The sequence below is a fragment of the Ochotona curzoniae genome, unplaced genomic scaffold (genome assembly GCF_017591425.1).
Source record: "Ochotona curzoniae isolate NIBS_2020 unplaced genomic scaffold, NIBS_Ocur_1.0 contig_883, whole genome shotgun sequence".
NCBI classification, from domain to species: Eukaryota; Metazoa; Chordata; class Mammalia; order Lagomorpha; family Ochotonidae; genus Ochotona; species Ochotona curzoniae.
Genome location: NW_024466599.1, coordinates 31,154,569 through 31,171,956, shown reverse-complemented (window position 1 = coordinate 31,171,956; position 17,388 = coordinate 31,154,569). Strand labels below are relative to the sequence as shown.

The 17,388-nt window shown below is 53.4% G+C and overlaps 1 protein-coding gene across 1 annotated transcript; it reads right to left on the bottom strand.

Annotated features, from left to right (window-relative positions):
• Positions 1-199: 199 nt before the first annotated feature.
• Positions 200-17,154, bottom strand: ABCG8 (ATP binding cassette subfamily G member 8). Its single transcript, XM_040993996.1, has 13 exons — positions 17,089-17,154; positions 13,762-13,863; positions 12,479-12,635; positions 6,857-7,095; positions 6,233-6,365; positions 5,843-6,112; positions 3,699-3,864; positions 3,532-3,615; positions 2,751-2,950; positions 1,958-2,034; positions 1,261-1,528; positions 478-605; positions 200-388 (listed from the first exon to the last, which is right to left on the bottom strand). Exons 1-13 carry the CDS (start codon positions 17,152-17,154, stop codon positions 251-253), a joined length of 2,028 nt encoding a protein of 675 aa, XP_040849930.1. The 3' UTR covers positions 200-250.
• Between the last annotated feature and the right edge of the window lie 234 nt (positions 17,155-17,388).

The window sequence follows — 17,388 nt, the reverse complement described above, 5'->3', positions numbered from 1 at the left end:
TTCATCAATTGGTAATAAGTGAGCCACATTTATAGGTGCCACAACTTCAGGTTCTCCTGCTCCTAGTAATTGCAAACTCCCGTCCTGTGCAGAAATCCCACTCAACTGTCTTTATTCTACTGCCATCCTGTGGTCAACTTGTGCCACTGCACCCCTGGGGCTGGAAGTTGGTGTTGTCCTGGTCCCTGGGGTGGGGCTCTGTGTAGGGCAGGGAGTGCAGCAGGGGGCGAGGCCAGAGCCCTGCTGTGAATCACCAGTCCTGCCTGGACTTCTGCTTGATGAACCGTAAGGACACGTAGTAGAGGAGCAGGAAGCCGCCGCTGATGCCGATGAGGATGAGGTAGATGGCGTAGAGTGGCTGTGAGTTCAGGCCCATGGCATTGACGATCTAGGGACACACACGTGCAGGCCACACATTAGGGTGCTATGCGGCCAGCAGTGGGCTCAAGCCAATCCCCCGGGGCCTTGGCTACTTACTACATCTCCAGGGATGGAAAGGGTCAGGTTGCCAATCTGCGTGGTATACTGGTGTCCATTAAACTGGATCTGCATCAGCCCCTCGAAACACCAGCGGAGGAAGGAAATCTCAGAAATCAACGAGGGCACTGCAGATAGCAGAAGCTCGTTAGTGCCTTGGCCTTGCCCACCTGCAGCCCAAGTGCCACATGGGACACATCTGCACCCTGGAACACATTCCTGTCTTGGGTGGTAAGTGCCAGTGGACAAAAGCTGTTCCCTGGCCTGGGGACAGCAAGTCCACCTGAGGAACAAGGAGGGGAGAGAGCCCAAAAGGGCCATAAGGGAGGGACAGAGGGGCATGGGGTCACCCTCAGCCACCCCTAATGCAGCACAGAGGGCTTGCGGAAGCTCAGTGGCCACGCCCAGAATTGATCGAGCCCCCTCCCCACTCCCACCCTGAAAGTGTCCCCCCGTGCAGGAGTGTAGGTGGAAGAGGAAGGACAAAATGACGATGGACATTTGTAGCTGAAGAAGCTCACGCTGCAAGCCAGGGGTGAGAGGAAAGTGGGAAGACAAATGCAGTGGCCTAGGTCCCAACAACAGAACCAGGCTACGCTGGGAGAACCAAGGGGACGCAGCTCTCAGGTGTCTGTGCAGAGGGAGGGGGCAGGTGGCCCAAGAAAGTGTCCCCCCCTAGGCAGGCTGCAGGAGTGGACCAGGACTCTACTTCCGGAAGAGCTGCCTTCAGCTGACCTATGCATCTCCACTTGGACAGGAAGATGTTTTCCTGCAGCCACGCACCTGCCCACAGGTTGTCCAGGCTGATCATGAAACCACCAGTGAGGTAGAAGGAGTTGTAGAAGGCATTGCAGAAGAAGGATGACATGTGGAAGGTGGGCAGCAGAGCGGCAGAGGCCAGGGCCATGACCCTGCAGGAGAAGACCACCAGCCACACGACCAGAAAGTGCAGCAGGAAGGGCAGGAGGCCTGGGCGCAGGTTGGCCAGCCAGTAGATGGGTACTCCATAGATGACAACATAGGCACAGTGTTCAGGCAGCTCCCCCAGGATCTGCAAGGGAGGATCTTTGCCAGGACACCTTCCTGTGCCCCTGTTTAAGGATGCTTCTAGGGAGTTTCTCCCTAACCCTTCTGCCCGGAGGGCCTACCTCCCTCCTGGCTGCCCGTGGTGGTGAGTGGGGCACAGTGGAGGCCTAGGACACTGGACCCAGAAACCAGGGCCCACTCCCAGTAGCCAGTGAGTCTCTGCTCTCCCAAGACCTGGTTTCCAGTTCCAACCTTCCTGCCTTGCCCTGGGGGCTGTGTGTGGCCCTGGGAGAACCACATAATCTTCCGAGGAAGCACCTGCTTGGCCAGCCCTGAGGTTTGGGAGAGGCAAGGCTACCAGGTGTTCCCCACCACGTTTGAGTGGCACTGTGGCGCAGCATCCTCCGCCACACACCCCACCCTGGGGGTATTGCTCTCAGACCTGACCAGTCACCTTGGCCAAGAAATAGGGAGTCACCGTGTAGAGCCCGTCCTCCAGTTCATGGTAGAGCATCGCTCTCTCTGAGTAGCCTGTGGGGAGGGCAGGCAGGGCAGACAGAGAATGAGACAGCAGAAGTAATCTGCCGTGTTTCTGATTTGGAGAAATACAAATACAACACAAGGCAGTTACATGGCCCACATGTTTTGCATTTTTTAAAAGCGAGTATGATCAAACCATCCTATTTGAGATGTCTTGCGAGGCATTTTAAGGTTTGCAAGTCTGGCTGTACACAGCTGCCAAGTCTAAACCCTGGAAAGCTAATTTGCTTTCATTTGCGTATTTGTAGTAACATGAGAACGTAAACATTAGTGTCTTAAAATTAGTCTTTGACAGAGAGAACACACATCTGTTGGTTCACTCGCCAAATGCCCACATGACCCTGACCCAGACCAGGCTGAACTTGATTTGGATCTTCCATATGAGTGACAGGGGCCCAAGTACTTGAACCATCACCCGCTGCCTCCCAGGGTTGGCATTAGCAGGATGCTGAAATCGAGGGTAGAGCCAGACTTGAACCTAGGCACTCCAATGTGGGAGGCGGATGTCCCAAGTGGTCTTTACTGATGCGTCAAACTCCTGCCCCCAGATCATTCTTTTATTTCCCAATCACTGTGGAGTTGTCCAGCTTCCCCTGGAATTCAGAGGTCAGCCTGGGACCAGTCCAGAGGGTGGTAAACACCCCCAACCCCCAACCCCCAGCCCCCACCCCATACACACACTGGTCACAAGAGCAGGTGACACTCACATTTGGAGGTGACGTCCAGAATGACGTTGAAGGGGATGAGGGCTCCAATCATGAACAAGAGCGCAGTGCTGTCTGCCAGGGAGAGGTGGATATTTCCATGGCTGTAGTAGAGGAACCCGATGACCAGGGACAAGAGGCTGGCCTCTGTCACGAGGATGAGGAGGGTGGGCAGGTCTCGGAAGTCATTGGAAATCTGACGACTTAAACACAAAATAACAAGGGGCTGGTGTGGCACTTCAGGTTAAGCTGCCGCTTGACTCATGACATCCCATATCAGAGCACTGGTTCAAGTCCTGGCTGCCCTGCTTTCAATTCAGCCTCCTGCCAATGAGCCTGGAGAGGCATCAGAAGATGGTCCCAGTGCTTGGGTCCCTGCCACCTTGTAGGAGACTCAGATGGAATTCTGGGCTTTTGACTTGGACCACTGTCATCATGTGGAGAGTGAACCAGCAGATGGAAGATCATTCTGTAGCTCCTTGTCACTCTGCCTTTCACATAAATAATAAAAGGAAAACAAAGCAAGCCAGGAGGCAAAAACTCCTTTCCAGTCTCTTACATAGTGGGCTGGGGCCAGGGAAGCCGAATTAGCTCAGGTTAGAGCTGACATTTCATGCTGAGATGCCAGCATTCAAGCATCAGCTTAACTGGCTGTACCACAGTGCCCATCCCCTAGGTGGTACCTCCACCACTCCATCAGACACCAGCCCCCATGCTCACTTTGCATAGCAAGGGCTTGTGACCATACAGAGACTGGGACGGGGTGAAGCTGAAGTGACGTTACCGGATCAATGTGCTAAACTGCTGTACAGCGCCGGGCAGCTTGCTGGGGTTCTGGAAGATGTCAGTGTCCCCTGCGAGGGTCAGACTGTCGGGAAGCAGAGTTGGTGGCCAGGTCAGGGGGTGGACCCTGCCACAGGGAGCTGGGACACAGAGTCACCCCAGCCTCACCTTTCCACATGGGTGCTGGCAACATCCAATTCCCTGCCCTCTGCTTTCCACACGAAGTCATCGCAGTCGCGCACTTTTTCCTGGAATATGGCTGCGAGGGACCGAGCCCTCTCCCTGCTGGCCATCTCTTGCTCGTTGCTGCGCCTGTCGATGCTGGTCAGGTCCACTGTGTGCAGGGAGTGTAGGGTCATGGGCCACCCAAGGGCTTAGCCCGTGTTAGCACTCAGTGGAGAGGTGAGGGACTGAGATTACCACTTGCCCACTCTGAGAGTGGGAGCTGAGATGCAATGGGCAGAGCAAGACAATCCCAGAACTAGCCCTACACCTGGCCAGAACTAACCTCTCCTACAGGAGCCTCAGGGAAAGGTGATGGGGCAGCAGCAGAGGCCCTGGCCCCCACCTACAGTCTCATGGGGGTTGGAGAGGGGACATCCCTGGCCATAGTGGGAGCTTTCAAGGCCACATTGCAGCCCTGCCCAGGCTCCATCTCCAGCCTGCCACATGAACCTCCCCAGGGGAGGGAGAAAGGGGCTAGCCAGATCGGGTTCCTGCCCTTCTATTCCTCACCATCCACTAATCCTTTGGCTTCCTAAGCAATTACCCAGAGAGGGAGGACGTGAGGTTGGACGTGGAGCTCAAGGAGTTGCATCCTGTTCAGTTGCCCCAGACAGGCAGCAAGAGCCTGGCAGCCCTGGTGCAAGGAGCACACAGCTGATCAGGCCACAGTTCTCCAGTCACTGGATCCGTTCCCCTAGGCACAGCTCGGCCTCTCTCCCACCTGCTCAGCCCAGGACCAGCCCGTCCTCGGTTGATCCCATGGAGCTGAGCCCTCACTTGGTGTCACCTCTTTACTCTCTCCCACTTACCTCCTCCCACCTCATACCACATCTCCAGGCAGGATGTCAGGGTTGGACATCAATGCAGAGCTGTGGCTTAGGACACCAAAATTACTTGGTACCCCCAGACCCTGTGAGGTTTCTGCACCCTGGGGCTGATAGATAGGAGCCATCTTTCGCCACCCTGTGAGCTAACACTTTGAAATCTGGAAGAAGGGTGTGCAGGTCTGCCCTGGGCTTCTGGCCTCCAGTAACCCTCTTCTTGCAATGGCTTCCTGGTATTTGGGTTGACAGGGACCCTCTACTCCTTTGTCTCAGATGCCTGGCCTGAGCATATGGATGGCACACTAGCAGGAACTAGCTGCTGCGGGGGCACAGGTAGAGGTGTGACTACTGTGGGAGTCCAAACAGGCAAGTCCACGAGGCAAGAAGGGGACAGCTGGGAAGGGTGGCACAGTGGCAGAGAGAGGAGGCAGACTTGGGGGGCTGAGCACACGCAGTGGAAGTCCCAGCAGGCCAGGTGCTTAGCTCTGCAGGCTACGCTCTTCCCATCTGTAGAGATGGGGGTGACCTTGGCCTGGTACGGCCAGCAGGGTCCAATGGGAGACCCTCTGGAATTCATACTTTCGGCCCTGATACATGCCTTCAAAGTCCTTGTAACACCTCACCACCCTGGCAGGAAGCTGGGGCCGCATGGAACCCAGCGGACACACCATGGTGTCCATGCAGCAGTGATAGGCTGCTCAGTGTTGAGCTCCAGGGCCTGTTTTCAGCACATGTGACTGAAACCAGTTGACTCTTGAGTGTGATATGTGGATGGGCTCACTAGCCAAGAGAAGTCCTGTGTGAGGCAATAAAGAACAGTTTTCACATTCAAGGACTCACCAAAAAATCCATGAGCTGGACGGGTTGCGAGGAGGGGGCCGTCGGCCACGCTGCACCTGCCCTCTCCCCACCTCTGTGGGGGCACCAGGACACAGCCAGGATTTCTGGTGCTTTCCTGACCTTAGAGAGCTTACACTTCCCCACAGTAACCGACCAAAGACTACAGTTATAGGGACTTTGGAGCTCCCAGAAATTCCCACTGTGGCTACAGAGAAGGGCTACGCAGTGGCTGCCACCTGCTTGGGTCTTCACTCACAGCATTTCACCCACAGTTGGTTTGCTGACCCATGCTCTCCACCTGTCACTACCCATGACCTCCTCCCTCCTTCAGTCCTGCACCTTAGGGACTTTCTCTCCTGGAGAAGGGTTTAGGTTGTAGGACACCTGGGGGTCAGGGGCCAGCTACTGGCCTCACCAGCTCACCATAGAAGTCAGCAGGGTTGCTGTATCGGGGACACGGGTAGCCGATGGCCGTGAAATACTGGACCATGTGCTGGGCCGACCCCAGGTAGATGGTCGTGCCGGACGTCATCAAGAGAACCAGGTCAAACAGCCTAAAGATGTCCGAGCGAGGCTGGTGGAGGGAGATGAGCACCAGCCGGTTGCCCTTGGCCAGCCGGGACAAGGTCTTCACCAGGTTGTGGGCAGTGAAGCTGTCAAGGCCGGAGGTGGGCTCATCCAGAATGAGGATCCCTTGCCAACAGATAGGTGAGTCAGTGGGACTGTGGCTGGCTGGATGGCCTGTAGGGAGATGGGGGTGGGGGACGCATGCTCCTGCTTATTCCCCCCATCTCCTGGACTGGTGAGTCTCACCTGGGTTCCACAGGAGCTGCACCCCGATGCTCACCCTCCTGCGCTCGCCCCCCGACACCCCTCGCACGTAAATGTTGCCCACCGGCGTGTCGGCGCACTGCCTTAGGCGCAGCTCGGCAATCACATCCTCCACCTGGTGCGGGGGAGGGAAGAGGTGGGAGGGAAGGGGTTGAGAAGGTTTCATGGCCATTGCTATCGCGGTCTTCACAGCTCCCACCCAAGTCTGGCTTGGAGCCAAGGTCTAAAAAACACCTGCAGCTGCCCCCTGGGGTTTTTAAGTGAAGGATCCCACCCTGCACCTTTCAATCCAGCCACCATGTTTGCTCCCTTGATTCTTTCCATAGCAGATAGCCATGATTTAGAGGACCAGAAAGCACATCTGGACAGATGCTGAGAAGAGAATGCCTCTGGGCTGAGGTGACACACACAGAGGCCCCGAGGGCGTACAGGGCTACTGAAGGGCAAGGACGAGTGCCTAATGGGCTTTCCTGGGCAAGATGGAAGCTGAGCCAGCCTGTTCAGACTCCACCTGTGCAGGTGCTGAAGTGGGCCAGAGAGGAGTGTCAGAGAGGGGCGTTGGGGAGGGGGGACACCCAGAGATCGCCGTAGGGGTTAGGTAGGCACCTGTTTGTCCCGCTGGGCCTGGGAGAAGGTCCTTGGTAGGCGCATCTGGGCGACGAAGGTCAGGGTCTCTCGGACGGTCAGGTTGGGGAGCAGCTGGTCGTGCTGGCGCACATGCGCCACGCATTTCCTCACCAGCTGCGGCGTGCTCGGCTGCCCGTTGATCCAGATTTGCCCCGACTTGATTTTGCCTCCATGGTCACGGCCGGTGATCACGTCCAGCAGCGTGGCCCGCCCGCAGCCTGTGGAGTCACCAGACACAGACCTGAGAGCAGAACCTCTGGGGGAGTGGTTGAAGGAGACAGCTGGGAGGTGTTACTCCCCGCTGATCCGTCAGCACCCTGCACTGCTCTGTGCTCCCGCCCCTAGGGAGGGTGGCACACATCCCCACCCATGCAGGATGCACATCAGCAGAGCCTCTTCTGTGGAGCTGACACGAGCACATGCAGATGGTACACGGAAGCTGGGGTTTAGGCCAGGCCAGCCAGGGGCCCCAGCATGGGAGAAGCCTGGAGTCCTGACTGTCTCAGGTCTCCCTGTGGCTGGAGCATCTGCCCCTCACACGTGGCCTTTCTCCCCAAGCCAATTGCTGCCTTTGGCCAGCATATATGCCAGCAGTCAGCTGCGAACAAGGCATGTCATTCAACCTCTTTTTTACTCAGAAGCTGGCTTTGTGAGGGCTAATTTGGAGCATGTCTAGAATGCCTTTAAAAAAAATAAAGAAAAGTGAGACAGAGATTACTCATCTGCGGGTTCACTCTCAAATGCCAGTACATCGGGCCAGGCTGAAGCTGGGAATGGGGAACCCAATCTAGGTTTCACACACAGATGGCAGGAACACAATGATTTAAGTCATCTCACGGGGCCTCCCTGGGTGCACATCCAGGAAGCTGGACGCAAGAGCAGAGCTGGAGAACCACCTGCAGAGTGCATAATCTGGGAGTGGGAGTGGCCTGGGAGGGAAATAGTGGGTTCCTCCCTGTTGGGTTACCACTCCCACTGGAGGACTCAAAAACCAGGATAGGGGCAGGGGTAGCTAGGCAGAAGGGTACCCAACAGCATGTGTGCGGGCTGGATAGAGGAGCTGGTTAGGTTGAACTAGGCTTCAATGACTATTGACATGTAGGAGAACCGAATGGGATGTGGGACAGACTGTACTAGTCTGCTGCACATAATGGCAAGCACAGGAACCATGATAGGGGGCGGGCCTGATGGGGGTTATTGTGGGTCGCTCCAACTAGGCTGCAGCTCCCACTGGTTTATGTGAGGGCCGAGTATGTGCTGGGAGAATCAGGCTGGACTGCAACATCCGTTGATTCCAGTGGAAGACAGGGCTGGAAACAGAACTGATCCATCAATTGCAACCACCAGCTGATTGGGGCGATGGACTGTACCGGGCCCTGTACTTGCCAAGTACACACGAGAATCTGGTCTGGGTTCACCTCAGACAAAGTTTCTTTAGGGACCCCCCCAATCGAACTGCCAGACTCAGATCCCTAACCATGAAAAGACAGAGGACAGAACAAATCAATCTACTACCCAAGCCTTATGTTGGCAGTGAAAAACAGGGCAAACAGAGACTCTAAGATGGACTATGTCAACCAGTGGACTCTGCGGCGATTTCTTCGTGTTTAGAATGGCGAGATTAGGGCCCGGCGCGGTGGCGCAAGTGGTTAAAGGTCCTTGCCTTGAACGCCCGGGATCCCATATGGGCGCCGGTTCTAATCCCGGCAGCCCCGCTTCCCTTCCAGCTCCCTGCTTGTGGCCCGGGAAAGCAGCAGAGGACGGCCCAAAGCTTTGGGAACCTGCACCCGCGTGGGAGACCCGGAAGAGGCTCCTGGTTTCGGATCGGCGTAGTATCGACCCGTTGCGCTCACTTGGGGAGTGAATCAACGGATGGAAGATCTTCCTCTCTGTCTCTCCTCTCTGTACATCCGCCTTTCCAATAACAAAATAATAAAAAAATAAATCTTTAGAATGGCGAGATTGAAAGCAATTCATAACTGTTGAACTATCAAAACCACTTGAGCAAGACCCTCGGAGCGTGCCCCACATCAGGGACCTGGGATGAGTGAGAGACTGGGTGGAGTTTCTCCCTTTACTTCCCCCTTTACCCCAGATATAGAAAAGAAAAGTGTTGAAATGATAGTCTTACCCACATTCCTGTAGCCCTTGAACCTTTGTGCTCTAATTAACTATGTAAAGATTGACAAAAATATAATTTAAAAAATGGAAAATATAAAAGAGCAGAGCTGGGATCTGAACTCAGGCACTCAGACACGGATGCGAGCATCCGAGCAGTGTCTTAGCTGCTGTGTCAAACACCTGCTCCTACTCCAGTGTACGTTAACAGGATACCTTGAAAATGCAAAACCAGGAGCCAGTGTTGTGGGGTAACGGATTAAGCAGCTGTCTGCAATGCTGGATACCATATGAGCACTGATTCGAGTCCTGGCTGCTCCCAGCTCCCTGCTAAGGACCTGGGAAAGAAAACAGCGGACAATGGCCCAAGTGCTTGGATTCCTGCATCCATATGGGAGACCGGAAGAAGCTCCAGGGTCCTGGCTTCTGTCACCAGCTGTTGTGGCCATCTGTGGAGTGAAGCAGCAAATAAAACTAACTCTCTCTCTCTCTTTCTTCTCTCTCTCTCTCTCTCTTTGTAACTCTGCCTTTCAAACAAATAAAAATAAATCTTTAAAATTTGCAAAATTAGAACTTAGTCTGAGAAATTAGAACAGCAGAAGTAAACAGTATAGAAATGATTTTAAAACTGCAGCATGATGTACACATAGATGCCATACATACAGGTGAATATCTGCAGTCCTTTCTCTCATCAGTGGTACTGTTCGCTTTCTTTTCTAGAAAATGACACCAGCTGCACACAAGTTAACATCCTACACTTCTGAACAACATACCCATTACTGTTGATCTGGGGGAGTGAGCATTAGACTGGATCTGGTTTCGAGTAGCTGACACTGGGGTCTCTCTGAGAGCCCTGTAAGCTGGGAATGCTAATCGGACTCAAACTCTGAGCAAACCTTCCTGCCCTGCTTATTCCTGCCAGAGAGATATTTTTTCCAAGTCATTTTCAAACAAAGAGAGTACCAGGACAGGACATGTCCTCTTTGCCACTGTCATATGTTACCTTGCAAACAACTGCACAGCACTCGGGTGCCCAACCCAACAACTCACACATGCCCTGGGGCTTGCAGGACACTGCCTCCTGGGTGCACCCCTTCCAAGGTACCTGGGGTTTGCAGGGTGGACACTGCCTCCTGGGTGCACCCCTTCCAAGGTACCTGGGGCTTGCAGGGTGGACACTGCCTCCTGGGTGCACCCCTTCCAAGGTTCCTGGGGTTTGCAGGATGGACACTGCCTCCTGGGTGCACCCCGCCTCCTGGATGCACCCTCTTTAAGGTGCCTGAGAAATGTAGGTGGAGCAAGACAGCCAGGGAGGAAACAGGAAGTAGAGCTTCCGATTTGGCCCTGGCTCAGCCTCGGACAGTAGATTCAGGCTCTGGGAGTTCAGGCGAGTTTGCCAGCACTCACAGGGACCAGGGGATCCCCAGTAAGAGCACAGGAGGTCACCTTCACTGAGCAAAACTTGCTGAAAGGCACAGGAGGATGCCTGGTGCCTTGAGGGTGACCTTCTAGAAGCTGGAGGAAATGCTCACGGACCTTCCAGATCCATCTAAAAGGATCAGATGTCCACATCAACACATTCGTAATTGGAATTCACAACCTTCCACCATTGCTGATTCTTATAGAAGAAGGTGAAATGTCTTGGAACTGTCTTTGTTCATCTTCTTTTTTAAAAAATTTTATTTTTTATTGGAAAGGGAGATTTACAGAGAGAAGCAGAGAAAAGAAAGAGCTTCCATTCACTGGTTCACTTCCCAAGTGGCTGCAAAGACCAGAGCTGAGCTGATCCGAAGCTAGGAGCCAGGAGCCAGGAGCCAGGAGCCAGGAGCCAGGTCTCTTATAGTGTCCCACATGGGTACAGGGTCCCAGGCTTTGGGCTGTGCTCTACTGCTTTCCCAGGCCACAAGGAGAGAGCTGGATGGGAAGTGGAACAGCTGGGCTATGAACCAGCACCCATATGGGACCCTGGTATATGCAAGGCAAGGACTTCAGCCACTAGGCTACCATGCTGGGCCCTGTCTTTGTTCATCTTTAAGAAGTACTCATTTATCTTCTGTGTGTGTGCATTTGTGCTGTGCAAGCCACAAAAAGTGTTATGCATAAAGCTGTCTGTGAAATTCTCTGGCTAATGGTAGCTGGGGCAGTCTCAAGTCAAACATTGAACCCAGAATCAGGAAACCTGAGTTCCTGCTCAACCTCTGAACTTCACCACCCTCAACCCAACCAGGGGTACTGGTGAGGGGCTGGTAGGCACTCAGCGTCCCCCCAACCCCAGCGACTCCAGTGAGGCTCATGTATCCCCAAAGTGCTCGATTCAGGAATATAGAGAAGATACAAGAAAAGCTATCAGGCGTTGGAGTTACAGGTGCAAATGGAAAAATCAGCTCTGAGGGATCTTTTGTTTTCCCCTTGTTTTGGTTGAAGTTGTAAGGTCTGCGGCCAGAGCAGGACTGTTCTTGACTCAGTTACAAAGTGCTTTTCCACATCACACTTCTTCTGATCTTTGGTTAGACAATAAACAGAACTTCTCTATCTCAAGAGAAGTCAGGAATAGATGTTCAGAAAGTTGAGCAACCTCTGCCTCTGGCAATGATTAATCAAGAAGCATATAGTGCTCTCTGATACGGTGTAGGGGAGTTCCGGCGAGAAACACTTGGGTCTGAGAGTCAAGGGAACAAGTTCAAGTTGTAGCTTGGCTTTGAATGTGTGTCTTTACAGAGAATCACTCAACTGTTCTGGCTTCAGTCTCCTCCTCTGTCCCATGAAGGGGTGTGTGTGTGTGTGTGTGTGTGTGTGTGTGGTGGGGAGTGGGTATGTGTTGAGGGGGCAGCAGAACACTCCAGAAACAATAAGGATGAGAGAATTTGAAAGCATTCCTCTGAAAGTGCTTCCTGGTTGGCAGGGAGAAAGGAAAGCAGGACATAGGGAGAAGGAACTCCATTTTCCAGGTCCCTGTGGGCTCTGACATGCTGTGAATTTATATGCTGCAGTGGAGGCGACCTCTGCAAGCACTCCCAGAGTCTCTACAGCAGGTTGGAAGTTGAACTACGACCTGGCAGGACTTCAGAACAGTTAGAGTTGTGGTGGAGCCGTGTGCAGTCCTGCTATCTGATTGTCCATGGTGTCTGACTGAGGAGTGACAAGCCTCAACCAGGGCCACTTATTTCCACTGGGGGAGAATGACATTTGTCAGCTGTTACTCACAGATGGCCACGCCCTCTGCAACCTCAAGTGGACAAGAGACATGTTCATAGCTCACAACAACGGCAACTACCTGAGAGCCAGTCCGTGGGACAGCTGGGATGCCAGCCCAGGGCTGGTGAACAGAGGACCTGTGCTCCCAACTGCTGTGCTGGGCTCTTCTCTCAGGCAGTGCAGAACTGTGCCAGCAGCACCCATGTGTCCAGTGGTTCACTCTACATCACAGGAAAGCATCACCCCCTCCCCACCAACACACACACACCTAGCTCTTGGCCCTGATACCTGAGCTCCCTATGATGGCCAGCATCTGCCCACTTTTCACTTTGAAGTTCAGGTTCTCAATGCCCAGATGGCGGGAGTCTTTGCTGTTGCGCGACAACCAGGGAATCTTGAACTGAGCCAGCTGCTCAAACCAAGGCACCTGGGCGGCCAGGTCCACCTGTGGGGAGACATGGGGAGATTCTGGCGAGAGCTGATGGCTTCGGAAGCCTGCGGCCTCTGCCCACGGGGACCACCATCTCCACGGAGACAACAGATGCAGGCCACCCTGGTTCTCCTAACCCTGCAGCACTGAACTCCACCATTCTGAGGACACAAGAGTGCCGTTTCCAAGCAGCTGGGACACATGTGCAAGAGCAAAACATGAAGAAAGATAAAACATGGAAAAAAAATGTCTTCAGCAGTTAGTAAATGACTGATAGCTTGTATAGGGCTGCTTGTGTGCAAAGCACAGGGACACTTCATGATCATTCTTCAGTCCTCATTGCAAGCCTGGGACGCAGGCATGATCAGAGTCCCTGTCCTGCAGACGAGGCTCGGGGGAGGTCACAGCTGGGAGGTAATAGAATCAGGAAAGATGACAACGTGTGGCTCATTAGGGTGTTCTAGCTCACACTCCGGAGGCCAGTCTCCAGCCTCCACGGGCCACCATCCACTTAGACATGTGCTCTCCCCCTGGGGAGGTGGAGGTAAGGTGCTTAACACTGACCAGGGGGTTCCTGAGGTCCCTGCCTGGCTAATAGTTGTCCTCTAATCTAGATGTTTTATTGGCTTCAGGAAAGTACATTTTATTTAAAAAGAATCTACAAGGAGTGATGCACTATGAATAAAATGTATGGTGTGGTTAATAGCATTGCCCATTGTCAGTTGTTGGATTTGGTCATTGTACGTTAGTTATGTGCAATCATAGTCAACATTAGGAGAAGCTGAACCATGGGTATAACAGAAACACTACTTTTTCTTCAACTTTTTCATAAGTTTAAAATTATTTCAAAATACAGAGAGAGAGTTGGAGAAAGGTATTTGTTCCCCATGGATCAGTGGCTTGCATGAGGGTCTTGCTAGTTTTCCATGCCTCTCAGCCTCCAGCTACCCACATGCTGTGGGTGACGGATGAAGCAAGTCTCTGCAAAACTGGTCCCCAACAAATGAGACATCCCAGAGAACTGTTCTCTGTCCTTGGGGGGACAGGAGACGAAATCTGGCATCTCCCTCTCCTTCCGCTTGGGGGATTGTTCGGTTTTTCTTGCCCACCACTTTCCCCTTTAACCCAGGTGCACCCGTACCTGGTAGGTGAGATCTCTGACCTCCAGGGTGTTGGACTGGCCTCTGTAGGTGAAGTATAGGCTGTTGTCATTTTCAGAGGAGAACAAACTGTCCTGGATGCCCTGCAGGGAGGCAGAACGGGGAGGGGCTCATATGAAAGTCGTTGAGGACACAGGAGAAGACAGAGAGGGAAGAGACTTTGTGAAGGAGGGAGTCTCTTCAGCAGTGAGCATGGCAGCAAATGCAAACTAGGGGAGTCCCAGGGCCTCAAGGAAATAGGCTCTGTGCTGAGTGCACATCGCCTTGCTTCAGAGAAAGCTTTAAGGCAACCTCTAGGAGATCACAACCTCAGGCTGGTGGAACAGGAGCACAGCAACCTATGGGGAGTGGGGTCCTAGGCTGAGAGAGCTGGGCCTCTGCACTTGGGAAAGATGTGAGCCGGGAGCTTGCAAATATCTGACCTTGCACTTGCTCTCTCCTTCGGATGGCTTAATTAACAGGTCATAATGCAAAATAGACATCCCCCATACAGCGTGTAAAAAGAAAGCAACTGCTGGCATGTTACTGCAGTGTCTTAGTGAAGATAGCATCCTAAGAAAAACTGTATCTTGTTTTGATGAATTTTGTGTAATAACACTATTGAAAATGCCATTTAGAAATTTCAGAGGAAGTCTTTCTTCCATCATCATTATGGCTGCTATTACTCTCACTATTATCGTGGTTCTGGAACTCATGGGATCTCTCGAGTGCACACCAAAGAAACCAAAGTGTCATGGCATCCTCTGGTGTGCTTTGAATGGAACTAGCCATCTGCAGCTCTGAATAATCCTTAGTTTATCAATTCATTTAGTTTAGTCACTGAGGCCCAGGCAAAGGCAAAACATAGGAAGTAAGGTTTTTGCATTTTGATGTATTCTACTTCTGCAGTTCTGTAGTGTGGGGACAAATGCGGGTTCATGATCAAGTTCCGGAGCCAGTCTCACACTGATGTGCTCCTTCAGTCAACTAAGCATCTGACAAACACCAGGAGCCCACAACGCACTTTGAGGTGCGACAGTGAAGCAGATAGTCTTTGAGAAACTTAGATTTTCATGAGCCAGACAGGTGGTGAAGGAGGGAGCAAGGGAGGCTGAGCTCAAGCATCCAATCAGGTGTGTTTTGGCCATGTACCCGATGCACACACGTGTGTGTCAGGTGAAAGTGTCATGACTGGTGACTTAAGTGAAATAATGTCCAACAACCTCTGTCCCTGGCTGGGGGTGGGGAATAAATCCCACTGATGGGCTGAGGCGTCCCGCACAACCATGTCCTAGGAGAGTATGGGAAACAGCAGTCCAACCTGGAGCAAGGTGTGAAGGTCACAATGTCAAGTGCAGGCAACTTCAAAGCCACATGGCTGTGTTGTGAGAAGAGGGTGGACACTGGGACACAGGGGGAGCAAGGCAGCAGGCTTGGGGAACAGAGGCTCCCTCCCTGGGGTGGGGCCTATAACTGGGCAGGTGCAGTGAGTCAGCCTGGGACCCACCAAGAGACTGTGCCTCCCAGGAGCGCCACAATTAAGAAAGAAAGAAAAAAACCTGTGTCTGGGTTGGGACCCACCTCTTGTTTCCTTTTAAAATATTTTCCTTGGCTCCTAAGACGGATGTGGTAGACTCTTTCCGAGGTTTTGACAAACTCCCTGCATTTTTCAAATACTTAAATATCTATTCGGCTGACACCTTAATCAGTACGACTGTCAGAACATCACTCGGATTTTTGACAGGTGACACCCAAAAAGCACAAAGCAGGTTTATTTGTAGGTAACCAGCTTGGCTTCTGCCAGGTGACACTGTAATTTCTCCTTGTATTAGCTTCTGATCAAATGCCTGAGCCAGAAGCCCCAACAAGAAGCGAGGGAGCACAAAGCCCATGCTCCTGGTGCTGAGACAGGGAGCCTGTGGCTGCAGAGGGGCATGTTAAGGGCACCCTCCTGCCATTAGGAAAAGGCTTAACCACTTCTCCCCGGGGCCTCTCTGGCACACCTCAAGCTCTACTCCTGACCATGGAGTGAGTTTTGTAGGCCAAGGGCCTTTGCCTCTCTGAGTACCTGTGACTCAAGCATTCCCAATGTAAGTGGCCCTAAGCGCCCTTCCAGGGCCTGTGTGCATCTGCCCCCAGGCCTGCCGTCCTGAGCTGTGACAGCCCTGCCCAGCTGAGTAACCCTACAGAAGCCTATGGGTGGACAGGTGGTATGGGCTGGCTGAGGAGTGTGAGAGCCCGAAGGAAGGGGCTGGGGGTGGACAGCAGACGGGGCAGCCTGAACACTGGCTCGTTCCAGCAGCTACTCCAAGAAGCACTAGAATTTCTAAGTGTACACCGAGATTTTCAGGGTAGGAGGAAGGTATGTCAGGGTCAGAGGACAGATGCTGTTGCATTGAAGAGTTCTTAGTAAATTCTCCATATTTCCACATCCCCTTGTGCCAAGGTCCACGCATGCTAGGGACAGACACTTTTTCCTCCTCACTCCATCTCCACCTTGGGCACATGGAGGGGTGGGAGGGGACAGGAGGAAACCGTGTGTTTGTGGCCCGTGAGGCTGGCACTTCTCTGTCTCTCAGGTTAGGGTAGCTGAATCATCTGACCTGACAATGTCCCCCAAGCCACTACTGACTTCTCAGGCCTTGAGCACTGCATGCCAGCTGGGCTTGTGGGAGTCCTTGCTGCAGCGGCAGCCCCAGGAGATTTTTAAGGAGCAGAGCTTCTCAGTTGCGGTGGCTGCAGAACTGGCTGGAAATGTGGGCTCTTCTGACCTGGCTTGGGCCAAGTCCCAGTAGTTCAAAGCTCATGGGGTGGAGTAGTTGGCATGTTTCCCTGCTGGATGTTGAGTCCTTAGTTACTCTCTTTTCTCCTTCTTCCTGTCCATCACGGGCCAGGACAGAATGCTGACACAGGGAACTGCCCTCCCCACCACCCCAGGTCCACCCCATCAATCCCAACTTCAGTCAAAGCCTTTTCTCAAGTAGATGCTTCCCAGGTAAACCGAGGCCCTCTTAGTTCCTCTTCTAGGTCCTATACAGAGCTGGCCCTCTGATGGTCCCAGGAGAGTCGGGATGAACCTCCCTTGTCCATCATCTTCTGCCCTGGAATTCAGACATAAAGGCTGCCAGCCGGGGCCCCAGGGTCAGGGAGCTTTGTCTAACGCCATGGCCTGGCTTCAAAAAAACTACCTAGGCCTCCATCACAAACCAGCAAGAGCTCGCCTTGGGCACGGGGTTGGGAGGAGGGTGGGGATCTGCCTCAGCCCTTGGATCCCCCCCTGCCCCAGGAAGGAGCCCCTGTTGCCCACGGACAGGAGCTGAGCTACTCACCGTGTCATCCTGGGGGGCGGCGCCTTTCTGCAGCCCTTGCTCCGGGAGTACGGCCTTCCCCGCCATGGGGCCCACCAGCTTCGCACCCGGTCTTCACTGCAGGGCCCCTGCTTCTTTCCGCTCTGTTTCCTGGAGCTGGAAAGCCTGGGCCTCCTCTGTGCCGGCCTCTCTCCCAGCGCCCGTCTTGGCAGAGCGTCCTGCAAACACACGGTGTGTATTCTGCCCACTACCAAGATAAGGACGTTCTGGCTAAAGGTACATCAGATAATGGCATCTGTGGGTGGCTAAATCCCTGGAAGG

What these genes read in the sequence shown, in the direction of transcription:
- ABCG8 (XM_040993996.1), bottom strand. Translation starts at nt 17,154, where the DNA reads ATGGCGGGGAAGGCCGTACTCCCGGAGCAAGGGCTGCAGAAAGGCGCC. An exon ending in AGGCCCAGCGGGACAAACAG is followed by an intron (nt 6,366 to 6,856) that starts GTGCCTACCTAA and finishes CCCCCGCACCAG; the next exon opens with GTGGAGGATGTGATTGCCGA. An exon ending in GCCAGCACCCATGTGGAAAG is followed by an intron (nt 3,616 to 3,698) that starts GTGAGGCTGGGG and finishes GCTTCCCGACAG; the next exon opens with TCTGACCCTCGCAGGGGACA.